This window comes from Ylistrum balloti, unplaced genomic scaffold, assembly GCF_031769215.1.
Source record: "Ylistrum balloti isolate Yb309-2 unplaced genomic scaffold, AGI_CSIRO_Ybal_v1 Utg370798, whole genome shotgun sequence".
In the NCBI taxonomy this organism is placed as follows: Eukaryota; Metazoa; Mollusca; class Bivalvia; order Pectinida; family Pectinidae; genus Ylistrum; species Ylistrum balloti.
The window spans coordinates 103,632-118,288 of record NW_026782465.1 but is presented as its reverse complement, the minus strand read 5'-3'; the positions used below and the strand labels follow the sequence as shown (position 1 = coordinate 118,288).

General features: G+C 32.0%; 1 protein-coding gene across 1 annotated transcript in view; it reads left to right on the top strand.

Moving 5' to 3' along the window:
* Window positions 1–14,657, top strand: part of LOC132558575 (hemicentin-1-like) — a 143,629-nt gene that overhangs the window by 73,217 nt on the left and 55,755 nt on the right. The window contains exons 17-20 of the mRNA XM_060223160.1: window positions 1,842–2,141; window positions 3,793–4,092; window positions 9,757–10,056; window positions 12,442–12,741. Coding sequence (XP_060079143.1) covers window positions 1,842–2,141; window positions 3,793–4,092; window positions 9,757–10,056; window positions 12,442–12,741 — 1,200 coding nt within the window. The remainder of the gene's footprint in view (window positions 1–1,841; window positions 2,142–3,792; window positions 4,093–9,756; window positions 10,057–12,441; window positions 12,742–14,657) is intronic.

Below are 14,657 nucleotides of genomic sequence, written 5' to 3'. Positions count from 1 at the left end.
GTGTAACTGTATATAATATCTGTTGTGTAACAGTATATTATATCTGTTGTGTAACAATATATTATATCTGTTGTGTAACAATATATCATATCTTTTGTGTAACAGATTTCTATATTATATCTGTTGTGTAACAAAATTCTATATCATATCTGTTGTGTAACAGTATATCATATCTGTTGTGTAACTGTATATTATATCTGTGTAACAGAATTCTATATTATATCTGTTGTGTAACAGAATTCTATATCATATCTGTTGTGTAACTGTATATCATATCTGTTGTGTAACAGTATATTATATCTGTTGTGTAACAGTATATCATATCTGTTGTGTAACTGTATATTTTATTTGTTGTGTAACTGTATATCATAACTGTTGTGTAACAGTATATCATATCTGTTGTGTAACAGAATTCTATATCATATCTGTTGTGTAACAGTATATCATATCTGTTGTGTAACAGAATTCTATATCATATCTGTTGTGTAACTGTATATTATATCTGTTGTGTAACAGAATTCTATATCATATCTGTTGTGTAACAGTATATCATATCTGTTGTGTAACAGTATATTATATCTGTGTAACATAATTATATATTATATCTGTTGTATAACAGAATTTTATATCATATCTGTTGTGTAACTGTACATCATATCTGTTGTGTAACAGTATATTATATCTCTTGTGTAACAGAATTCTATATTATATATGTTGTGTAACAGTATATCATATCTGTTGTGTAACAGTAAATTATATCTGTTGTGTAACAGAATTCTATATTATATCTGTTGTGTAACAGTATATCATATCTGTTGTGTAACTGTATATTTTATCTGTTGTGTAACTGTATATCATATCTGTTGTGTAACAGTATATTGTATCTGTTGTATAACAGAATTATATATCATATCTGTTGTGTAACTGTATAATTATATCTCTTGTGTAACAGAATTCTATATCATATCTGTTGTGTAACAGTATATCATATCTGTTGTATAACAGTATATTATATCTGTTGTGTAACAGTATATCATATCTGTTGTGTAACAGTATATCATATCTGTTGTGTAACAGTCTATTATATCTGTTGTGTAACTGTATATCATATCTGTTGTGTAACAGTATATTGTATCTGTTGTGTAACAGAATTCTATATTATATCTGTTGTGTAACAGTATATTATATCTGTTGTGTAACTGTATATCATATCTGTTGTGTAACAGAATGCTGTATTATATCTGTTGTGTAACAGTATATTATATCTGTTGTGTAACAGAATGCTGTATTATATCTTGTGTAACAGTATATCATATCTGTTGTGTAACAGAATTCTATATTATATCTGTTGTGTAACAGTATATTATATCTGTTGTGTAACAATATATCATATCTGTTGTGTAACAGAATTCTATATTATATCTGTTGTGTAACAGTATATTATATCTGTTGTGTAACAATATATCATATCTGTTGTGTATCAGAATTCTATATTATATCTGTTGTGTAGCAGAATGCTGTATTATATCTGTTGTGTAACAGTATATCATATCTGTTGTGTAACAAAATTCTATATCATATCTGTTGTGTAACAATATATCATATCTGTTGTGTAACAGAATTCTATATTATATCTGTTGTGTAACAGTATATCATATCTGTTGTGTAACAAAATTCTATATCATATCTGTTGTGTAACTGTATATCATATCTGTTGTGTAACAATATATCATATATGTTGTGTAACAGAATTCTATATTATATCTGTTGTGTAACAGAATTCTATATATATCTTATGTGTAACAGAATTCTATATTGATCTATAATGTTTTTTTTTCCAGATATACCTGTTGTTAACATCCTTGAGAATCAGTACTCTGTTATCACTGGAACAACAGCTACACTTGTGTGTACAGTCACTGCTGATCCGCCACACAACTCAGTCTACTGGCAACGTATTCAGAATGGCATCACCCAAAATGTCCTCATAGACGGTGCCAACTATGGTGGATCTACAGTCAATTCGCCATCTCTTATTGTATACAATGCAGACGTTGCAGACCAGGGAGTGTATATCTGTTTTGCCACCAATATTGTTGGAACCGGACAGAGTGCTCAGACAGTTCTCTCTGTCACAGGAAGTAAGTTAATATAGTCAAGGGGTTTCCTCAAACAGATCTTGAAAAAAATGAAAAATAGGTTTGATTTATTTAATGAGAAATATAGGAATTATGTCATATAATCATCAACACTTACAATGATGTTTTAGTTGAGAAACCCATCAACACTAAAAATGGTGTTTTAGTTGAGAAACCCATCAACACTAAAAATGGTGTTTTAGTTGAGAAACCCATCAACACTAAAAATGGTGTTTTAGTTGAGAAACCCATCAACACTAAAAATGGTGTTTTAGTTGAGAAACCCATCAACACTAAAAATGATGTTTTAGTTGAGAAACCCATCAACACTAAAAATGATGTTTTAGTTGAGAAACCCATCAACACTAAAAATGATGTTTTAGTTGAGAAACCCATCAACACTAAAAATGATGTTTTAGTTGAGAAACCCATCAACACTAAAAATGATGTTTTAGTTGAGAAAGCTTATCAACACTAAAAATGATGTTTTAGTTGAGAAACCCATCAACACTAAAAATGATGTTTTAGTTGAGAAACCCATCAACACTAAAAATGGTGTTTTAGTTGAGAAACCCATCAACACTAAAAATGATGTTTTAGTTGAGAAACCCATCAACACTAAAAATGATGTTTTAGTTGAGAAAGCTTATCAACACTAAAAATGATGTTTTAGTTGAGAAACCTATCAACACTAAAAATGATGTTTTAGTTGAGAAACCTATCAACACTAAAAATGATGTTTTAGTTGAGAAACCCATCAACACTAAAAATGATGTTTTAGTTGAGAAACCTATCAACACTAAAAATGATGTTTTAGTTGAGAAACCCATCAACACTAAAAATGATGTTTTAGTTGAGAAACCCATCAACACTAAAAATGATGTTTTAGTTGAGAAACCCATCAACACTAAAAATGATGTTTTAGTTGAGAAACCTATCAACACTAAAAATGATGTTTTAGTTGAGAAACCCATCAACACTAAAAATGATGTTTTAGTTGAGAAAACCTTCAACACTAAAAGTGATATTTTAGTTGAGAAACTTATCAACACCAAAAATGATGTTTTAATGGAGAAACCTATTAACACTAAAAATGATGTTTTAGTTGAGAATCCCATCAACACTAAAAATGATGTTTTAGTTGAGAAAACCTTCAACACTAAAACTGATGTTTTAGATGAGAAACACATCAACACTAAAAATGATGTTTTAGTTGAGAAACCCATCAACACTAAAAATGACATTTTAGTTGAGAAACCCATCAACACTAAAAATGATGTTTTAGGTGAGAAAGCTGGTCAACACTAAAAATGACGTTTTATTGGAGAAACCTATCAACACTAAAAATGATGTTTTAGTTGAGAAGCCCATCAACACTAAAAATGATGTTTTTTTTTAGTTGTAAAAGCCCATCAACACTAAAATTGAGTAGAGAATTTTGCATTAAAAAGATTTTTTAATTGTGGATGGCTTGATTATAGAAGTGAATGTTCCTTGACTGATTATTTAATACTGTAAGATGAATATGATTATTTTGACCACCATAATCTCGCTATAAATAGCCTATAGGATATTTCAGCCTTTGCAGTAAGTAGATTTAGTGCTGATAAAAAGCTTTGAGTTATTGTTTAATTGTGACTTGTTCTATACCTAGGTCTGCCTGTAGTAACAATAGCCCAGAATGCCTACTCTGTGGTGACTGGTCAACCTGTCACACTTGAATGCACAGTGACTGCAACCCCTGGTCACACAGTTGTATACTGGCAGCGTTATAACAATGGGGTGGCCAGTCAACTGACCATTGATGGAACAAAATACACTGGATCTACTGTGAATTCCCCATCCCTGACCATCAATAATGCTGCTGCAAGTGACCAGTCTGTGTACACCTGCTCCGCTACAAATGCTGTAGGTACTGGCACCAGTGGTCAGACAACTTTAACAGTCACAGGATGTAAGTACATTTTTTGTAGCAATAACCAATCATTTACATGTCAATGCACATTCTCATCTGTTGTCTGCCTTGCCAAATGTCATTAAGGAAGATTCAGGCAATTTTCAATGTTTTAAATCACTTGGTCTGAAGGGTGATTGAGCTATCGGGATATATAGTGGTGTCCACCATCCATCAACTTTTCCTATAAATCGCTACTAGTCATGAACACTTGAGCATATCATAACCAAATTTGATCTAAAGCTGGGGGTTGGGGCTCATTAGGGGGGAAATAGGGCAATTCTTTAAAATCCTTCCTCTGAAGAATGTAGACATCTTTGGTGAAGAGAACTTTGCTTTGTACAAATAGTGCATCTTTTGGAGGAGGGGTTAGCCTGTAATAGGGAAATGAATTATTTTTTTTTTATAATTTTTTATTTTTTTGAAGATTTTCAACAATGCATGAAACATAACACATCAAACATTCCACTCACACATGGCCATTTTCACTTAGGTACAAAGGAATGTAAATAGAGTAAAAAATGAAAGCCTGACATTAAGATTGATACTAAAGTAAGTGCTATGTTATAGTGTACCGTTTTTAGAGAAAAGGAAAAAATGAGCATAGTAGCAGTAAGAGAGATGAAGGAGAGGGAGGGAGGGGATGAGTATGGTGCCGGTAGGATCTGACAGGGGCTTTATTATTTTATTTCATTTTTGATACATTCAGCTAACAAAGTTAAAATAGAAAATAATCCAAAAATGATTTAAAATTTCACTACATAGTCTGAAGTAGTCTTTCCCATTTTCTCCATTCCTGTTTAAAATTGGTGAGATAATTTTCCCCATATCCTGTAGCAATGTTTTTTTGAGTGTTATATGTATCTTTAATCAAATTCTTCAAAGCTGAAAGTGACAGACCAGTTTGCAGACATCTTGCCTGATAGATGTAAAGTTTTATGATAAGTAGGACTAAATTGTCAACATTAGTTTTCCTATCAAAGAAACCAAATATGAAGGATTCTTTATTAAAAGCAAATGGAATTAATAATGGATCTAACACTGCTTCAAAGTCAGTTAAAAATGCTTGTACCTCTTGACATTCCCATATCGCATGAATTATAGTCTCAATATCAGTTTTACAGTGATAACAATAAGGGCTGTCAACAAGACCAATTTTATAAAGATAAGGTTTGTGGTTAAAATATGCTGATTGATTCTAAATTGGAGCCATTGTAGTTTGGTATTTTTACTTATTTTAAAGGGAATGGTATAGATTTTTTTCCATATATCATTATTAAAGTCAAACATTTGCTCCCACTTCTTTCTACCTGTAGATACTGTATTATTCTGACATAGAACATGGTAGAAATCCTTAGTTCCTTTTTTATGTCTAAGAAAAATTTCCAAATTCATCGGGATGTATGAATAGTCAACATTTAAATAAGTAATATCTTCAGGTAAAATGAGTTTTTTTTACAGAATTAATGATACCTTGATATGTAAGAAAATTTGTTTGGATGCCAAATTTTTGTATGAACTCTTGATGATTGTAGAAAGATTTATTTCTTTTTTCTTTTATTATATCATTGACTATTATTACCCCCTTTCTATACCATTCCCTGAAAAAAACACTCTTGTTTTGTATTTTTATTGATTTGTTATACCAAATTGGGGATTTAAGAATATTTGTTCCACTTTGGCTTCCATAGTTTACACCCTTTTCAATTAGCTTGCCCCAACTTAGTAGCACATCTTTCCAGAATAAGTTTTTACAGTTTCTCTGACATTTTGATAAATAGTCAGTACCACAGTTAGCCATAGTGTAGCTATTTCCGTATGTTTTTACAAAAATCTGCCATTTTCCATCTGTTGTATATAACCTTCGAATCCAAGTTAGTTTTAAGGATTCTATGAAAGATTGTTAATGTAACATTTTGAGCCCTCTTCAAAATAGTTTTTGATAATAATGTCTCTTTTTATTTTATCTGTTTTACCATTCCATAAAAAATTATTAAGTTCAGTATTAAGTTTTCTGATAAAACACTCCTCGCGGTTTGGTTAAGAGATAAAAAGATGTAATAAAATAAGCGTAGCCGAATGGTTTTACTATACGCTAACAGTCATTTCGGCACTTGTCAGCATGTCCGAAATCGACGCTATTCCACAACAACTCGTACACATATCACACCTTTGTGTACATGCTTTACTGGTCATTTGTCTGAGGAAGGTGACAGCGTACGGATCGTACTGGTCACCGAAACGTCACATATTAAAATTCCTGGTTGTGTATAAAGAATCTTTACATAATCCTTACTTTCCAACCTGACGAAAATGCTCAGTATTATTAGATAAAAAGATGATTAAGCTGTGATATCAAAAGAGACTTAATTATATGTATTTTTCCTATTGGTGTTAAAATCCTTCTATTCCATATTCTAATTAATGCCTTTAGCTTTACTATTTTTTTGTCATAGTTTAATTTTGGAATTTGGTGCAGGTCCATGTTAAAATCAATACCCAAGACTGTAAACTTTGTACACTCATGCCTTTTATACTGTTATTAATCCTAAATCTTATAGCAAGTATCTCTACACATAAAATAAATATATAAGGCGCGATTGGGTCACCCTGACGGCAACCCCGCTTTATTTCGAAAAACTTTGAGAGACTTCCTCCCTGATTAATAGAAGATATAGCATCAGTATGTAAAGTCTTTATCCACCTTCGTAAATCATTTCCAAAATTAAAAAAAAACAACACTTGTTTATAAAGTCCCAACTAACAGAATCAAAAGCCTTTTCAAAATCAATAATTAAAAGCATACCAGAAATTTCATTTTCATCTGCATACTGCATATCATAAATTATCCTTGTATTCTCCCCTATATACCTTCGAGCAATAAAACCAGTCTGATCCATATTGATTAATTTGTCTAAAACCCTTTTTACTCTACCTGCTATTGAACCTGATGCTATTTTGTATATTATATTGAGTAAGGAGATTGGCCTCCAATTCTTTAAAAACTGCCTGGGTTTCTCTCCCTTTGGTAGACATGTAATTATACCCTGTCTTTGAGTTATAGATAATTTACCAGTCAAATAGCCATGATTAATAGATCCAACTACAAAATTACTTACTTTCCCCCAAAAACATTTAAAAAATTCTGCTGTAAATCCATCTGACCCAGGACTTTTATTATTATTCATATTTCTTAAAGTACTTGAGGCTTCTTCTAAAGTAATTTTACCCTCCAGTGATAATGATTCTGCCCTATCTAGTTTAGGAATATTATTGTTATATATATCTACATATGCATCTAAATCAACATCTTCAATATTACTATTACTGGAATACAAATTTTCATAAATTTTTTTTATTTCATTTAAGATATCTTCCTGTTTTCTAATAATTTCCCCATTTTCTTTTTCTATCATTGGAATAATTTTTGATGTAAAATTTCTGTTTTCTAAATTAAAAAAATATTTTGAAGGTTTTTCCCCCTCTTCAACCATCTAGTTTTTGAACGAATAATATTTCCCTTCATTTTATGTTGCCTAATTGTTTCTAATGTTTTCTTTTTTTCTCCAACTAGATTTATATATACATTGTCACAGGCCTCTAAAGAATTAATTTCTTCAATAAGATTCTTCTCATGTTTCTCTTATAAGATGAGTATGAAATTGTTTTCCCCCTAATTTCGAATAATAATGTTTCTAAAAAAAGTTGATCATTAATTTGAAATTGAATTTCATTGTCAGGAATTATAGTAAGGTAATCAGGATTGTAGACAGGAAGAGCATACTGTAATTTAACTGTAGAAATAAGTTTATTAATTAAATCTAGATACTCTGAGTCATGCAGTAATGAGTTATTGAATTTCCAAAGACCTTTTCCCTTTTTGAACTCATTAAACTTAAAAGATATTGAAGGTGAGGAGTGATCTGAACGATAGCCAGTTTCTATACTACATTTTTGTATATTTCTCACCAAATTATCTGATATTAAAATGAAATCAAGACAAGTTTGTTTTGTAGGATTAGTTCTTCTCCATGTGTACCTTCTTTTCTCTGGGTGTTGTTCTCTATAAATGTCTACTAAGTTAAGTTCTTCCATTAATTCAATTATCTTATCCCTAGCCCTTGGATTATTTATCTGTCTATAATTTTGATCATAGTCTAGGTCAGGATTCAACACCAAATTAAAATCACCACATACAATAAAATATTCATTATTAAACTCATTAATAGCATCTACTACATTATCATAAAAATGTGGCCTATCTGTGTTAGGACCATATATTGTTACCAAAGTTACCTCTTTTTCGTCTATCAACATGTCTAATGCAAGAAAGTTCCCTTCTGTATCTTTCTTTTCATTCCTCACCTTCATTTCAAAGATATTATTAATTAGAATTGCAACCCCCCTTGAATTTGATCTAAATGAACTAAAATGACAAGAATATCCCCATGGGAAATGAATTGTGTGTTTTAAATACTGTGTATGACCTTTTTTTATATAATGTCTTATTTAGGATACTGCCAGTCCCTTGTTGTGACTGATCAGAAAAAATGAAATGGCCAACAGGCAGCCATTTTGAATTTGAAAATTAAAAATTGTTATCGCTATTTAGAGGTTGCTTGAGAAAGAAGTATTATTTGGAAATGATTTCTGGGTAGTTTAATGTACACATTTTGAAGTGGAAAGGAATAGAATAGAATTTGGGATTTGGTGAGACAGCATAAAAGGGAGAAATCTGTTGTTAACTTTTGAGCAATTAAAATATGTCCTGTACATATTAATCATGCAGCAGAATTTTACTGTAATTGACCCACTAGGGAAAATTTTATTTAAAATCTCTTATAATACTGGTAACTTAAAGAAATTCACAAAGCATTTTGACTTGAGACTTTTGTGCCCTGTATAATGACATTTAAAAAAATGATATGATTTTAATCAATCAGTATCAGTATTGGTGAGGTATTTTTAGACGCTGTGCATCTGTATGATGCTTTGTGTCTATGGGATGCTCAGCGTCTATATATATCACTCGGATAGCTCCTAGCTGGCTAGGCAATTTATAGCCAATGACCAAATGCAACACAAAAAGACCTGACAATTATCACATATACCTATGTATCTTGACCTTTCTGGACTTTTATCATTTAACATGTGCAATAATTATTGAAAAGCAATATACTATATTTATTGAGATCTGATTTCAATAGTGACCATTGGTCATCCATAAAGTATTTGTTATTTAAGAATAGGTGCATTTAAAAACAATTCAATAGTAATTGAATATGATGACCATTTTGACCTGTTGATCTATTGACCGTGCAATTTGAAAACCCTTTCTTATTGATAAACATTGATGATCTATTGTTGACCTATTAAATGTATTGTGATATCAAACCCCAGTACAGATTGAAGAGTGACTTCTACAAGAGCAATAAGTTTCTGCTCAGTTGTACCTTATTGGCCTTTTTTCCTAAGAAACTGTCAGGTGATCTCTTAGGTCTATTGTTCTCGTGTCTGTTTCTATATTTAGACCTATTGACCTCTTGTCTGTTCCTATATTTTGACATATGGACCTCTTGTCTTTTTCTATATTTAGACCTATTGACCTCTTGTCTGTTTCTATATTTAGACCTATTGACCTCTTGTCTGTTTCTATATTTACAGCTCTCCCAGTGCCAACTATTGCTGAAAATACCTACAGTGTGATAACTGGCCAGAGCATTACTTTGGAGTGTACAGTGTCATCTGACCCAGCTCACACTGTCGTCTTCTGGCAGCGAATTATCAACGGCCAGACACAGTCTATCAATATTGATGGCTCCAAGTATGTAGGTTCTACATTGAGTTCTCCATCTCTTGTCATCTCCAATGCTGCCAACTCTGATCAAGGATCTTATATCTGTTTGGCCACCAACATTGTCGGGACAGGACAAAGTTCTCAGACTGTACTAAGTGTGACAGGAAGTAAGTGAAATCCCATCATCATAATGTCATCCCTGGTAACAATATAGTACCTGGCCCTGTAACCCAACATCACCCCTGGTAACAATATAGTACCTGGCCCTGTAACCCAACATCACCCCTTGTAACAATATAGTACCTGGCCCTGTAACCCAACATCACCCCTGGTAACAATATAGTACATAACTGTTTTAAGAGGGATCCAGGGTTATTGGAAATAAGTAATATTTTTTTCAGGTTATGTATTCATTGATATTGAAGTTTTTACATTAGGTATAACGTAGTTCAAACATTAATGCTGTGAAGCTTATCACTTGTTTAATGAATGGTGTTTGTTTATAGGTTTACCAGTTGTGATCATTGCCCAATCCAGCTATTCAGCCACCACTGGACAGACCATCACTTTGGGTTGTACCGTATCTGCTGATCCAATCTATACACAGGTTTCCTGGCAACGGATCGATGGAGGTGTGTCTACTCCCATCAACCTCAACAATGTGAACAAATATAGTGGCTCCACGGTCAACATTCCATCACTCACCATCTCCAGTGTTAATGCTAATGATCAGGCCATCTACACCTGCTCTGCTACGAATATTGTGGGAACAGGGACCAGCGGTCAAACAACCTTAACGGTCACTGGATGTATGTATATAATTTAGTATCCAATTGTGACTTCAGATTTCAGTTCTTGCTTTTCATGATTATTCATAATGCCATCTGAGATGAAAGGTGGGGCAAAATGATTTTAGTTCACAACATCTAAAATTTATTTTCTCCAGTTCAACAGGTACCTGGCTGAGATAAGATGTTAATATGTTGGGGACTGATCACTTATGTTACATTTTGTTGCTGTAATTGTTTGTCTTATAGTTGTTATCATTGTCAATCCTGCTATCATTGGATGTATAGGACATTATAATAGTTATTATCAATGTCAGTCCTGCTATCATAGGATGTATAGGACATTATAATAGTTGTTATCATTGTCAATCCTGCTATCATAGGATGTATAGGACATTATAATAGTTATCATTGTCAATCCTGCTATCATAGGATGTATAGGACATTATAATAGTTGTTATCATTGTCAATCCTGCTATCATAGGATGTATAGGACATTATAATAGTTGTTATCATTGTCAATCCTGCTATCATAGGATGTATAGGACATTATAATAGTTGTTATCATTGTCAATCCTGCTATCATAGGATGTATAGGACATTATAATAGTTGTTATCATTGTCAATCCTGCTATCATAGGATGTATAGGACATTATAATAGTTGTTATCATTGTCAATCCTGCTATCATAGGATGTATAGGACATTATAATAGTTGTTATCATTGTCAATCCTGCTATCATAGGATGTATAGGACATTATAATAGTTGTTATCATTGTCAATCCTGCTATTATAGGATGTATAGGACATTATAATAGTTATCATTGTCAATCCTGCTACCATAGGATGTATAGGACATTATAATAGTTGATATCATTGTCAATCCTGCTATTATAGGATGTATAGGACATTATAATAGTTGTTATCATTGTCAATCCTGCTATCATAGGATGTATAGGACATTATAATAGTTGTTATCATTGTCAATCCTGCTATCATAGGATGTATAGGACATTATAATAGTTGTTATCATTGTCAATCCTGCTATCATAGGATGTATAGGACATTATAATAGTTGTTATCATTGTCAATCCTGCTATCATAGGATGTATAGGACATTATAATAGTTGTTATCATTGTCAATCCTGCTATCATAGGATGTATAGGACATTATAATAGTTGTTATCATTGTCAATCCTGCTATCATAGGATGTATAGGACATTATAATAGTTGTTATCATTGTCAATCCTGCTATCATAGGATGTATAGGACATTATAATAGTTGTTATCATTGTCAATCCTGCTATCATAGGATGTATAGGACATTATAATAGTTGTTATCATTGTCAATCCTGCTATTGTGGGACATATGGGACATTATGATAGTTTTTTATGTAGGATGTTTGGTCCTTGATTGGTCCTGGGTTATATATCTCTTTTTTTATTGATTTGACTCTTTTAGGTTTGGTTAGATAAGTTAATAGCTTGTGGTTTTGTTTTCTGAAGTGGCTTTTTCTCCAAATATTATTAGTCCCTAGTGTACTACTTTTTCAAATGTTTCTGTCTGTCCAGCCATTCATCATAATTTTGTGAGTGGTAATTTATACTTTATGAAGTGAATTGTTACTGTAAGCACTATCTGTAGATTTGTATGTATTATTTAAGACTTTATGTAGTAATGATGTGGAATCCAGGTACAACAAACACACTGATGGAGGACTAATGTACCATTGCTTTATCGTATAATTCACTGTTTGTTACAGCGCTACCTATTGTCACCATCTCTCAGAGTACCTACAGTGTTATCACAGGACAATCTATTACATTGGGCTGTGTGGTGAGTGCAACTCCCACTCACACCTCTGTCTCTTGGCAGCGTGTGGTGAATGGCCAGTCTCAGGCTATTGATGTGAGTAGTTCCAAGTATGCTGGCTCCACTGTCACCTCACCATCACTCATAATCTTTAATGCTGCTGAATCGGATGAGGGAGTGTACATTTGTTTAGCTTCCAATGTTGTTGGGACTGGACAGAGTACTTCGACCACACTTACAGTCACAGGAAGTAAGTACAATGCCAGTTCATTGTCACCATTCAGATGTTCATCTTAAAATCAAAATGTTATCAAATGAATTTGCCCATGTCACTAAAGTGTAACATACCCTGAGGTGTACTAATCAGAAATTGATTGTGATGTCATAATATGGACAATGATGAACAATTATGTAATAGTTTAAAAAAGGCACAACCAAATGGCTGCCTCCACTTTATTTTGCCCGCCACAGTTTATGTTTAAAACCTGTTATAATGTAACTTTTCTGAGTTATGCGATCACAATTGTCTTGAAATTTCTTTTCGTTTCATATGAGTTTTTATGAAACTCATTTTGATGTTTGAATTTTTCCCCCCAAAGGCTTAAAATCTTAAAAATTTGGAAATCTTGTTTCATTATTTAATATGAAATGTAAACAAATTAAATTCTTATTATATATATTGATAGTCTATCCTTGTCTATTTTCTTCTTATCTCTAAATTATTCCTGTTGTAGCTATACCTGTCGTAACCGTTGCCCAGTCGTCATATTCAGTCATCACAGGACAGTCCATTGTCCTAGGATGTACTGTGACGTCTGACCCTGCCCACTCACAAGTGTTCTGGCGCCGGAGCGTCAATGGTGTACTTACCAACATTAATATTGATGGCAATAAATATGCAGGATCTACTGTTAACACACCTTCTCTCACCATCTTCAATGCTGCAGCCAGTGACATGACCACATACACCTGTTCAGCTACAAATGTTGTAGGAACAGGAACCAGTGCCCCAACCACCCTAGCAGTTACTGGCTGTAAGTTAATTTATGCAGGATAGGAAATCAACACCATGGTTTATCAGTCTTCAGTATCTATGGAATAGGGTAGGGGTGGGGGTTGTAAGTTATTCTCAAGATGACACAGTTCTAGTGTATTGAATAGGATACTATAATATTCTGTAAGAGGATGATTGTGTATTATACTGAAATATTTTGCAGGATGATAATTGTGTATTATACTGAAATATTCTGTAGGATGATAATTGTGTATTATACTATAATATTCTGTAAGATGATAATTGTGTATTATACTGAAATATTCTGTAAGATGATAATTGTGTATTATACTGAAATATTCTGTAGGATGATAATTGTGTATTATACTGAAATATTCTGTAGGATGATTGTGTATTATACTGAAATATTCTGTAAGATGATAATTGTGTATTATACTGAAATATTCTGTAAGATGATAATTGTGTATTATATTGAAATATTTTGCAGGATGATAATTGTGTATTATACTGAAATATTCTGTAGGATGATTGTGTATTATACTGAAATATTCTGTAAGATGATAATTGTGTATTATACTGAAATATTCTCTAGGATGATAATTGTGTATTATACTGAAATATTCTGTAAGATGATAATTGTGTATTATACTGAAATATTCTGTAAGATGATAATTGTGTATTATATTGAAATATTTTGCAGGATGATAATTGTGTATTATACTGAAATATTCTGTAGGATGATAATTGTGTATTATACTGAAATATTCTGTAAGATGATAATTGTGTATTATATTGAAATATTTTGCAGGATGATAATTGTGTATTATACTGAAATATTCTGTAGGATGATTGTGTATTATACTGAAATATTCTGTAAGATGATAATTGTGTATTATACTGAAATATTCTCTAGGATGATAATTGTGTATTATACTGAAATATTCTGTAAGATGATAATTGTGTATTATACTGAAATATTCTGTAAGATGATAATTGTGTATTATATTGAAATATTTTGCAGGATGATAATTGTGTATTATACTGAAATATTCTGTAGGATGATAATTGTGTATTATACTGAAATATTCTGTAAGATGATAATTGTGTATTATATTGAAATATTTTGCAGGATGATAATTGTGTATTATACT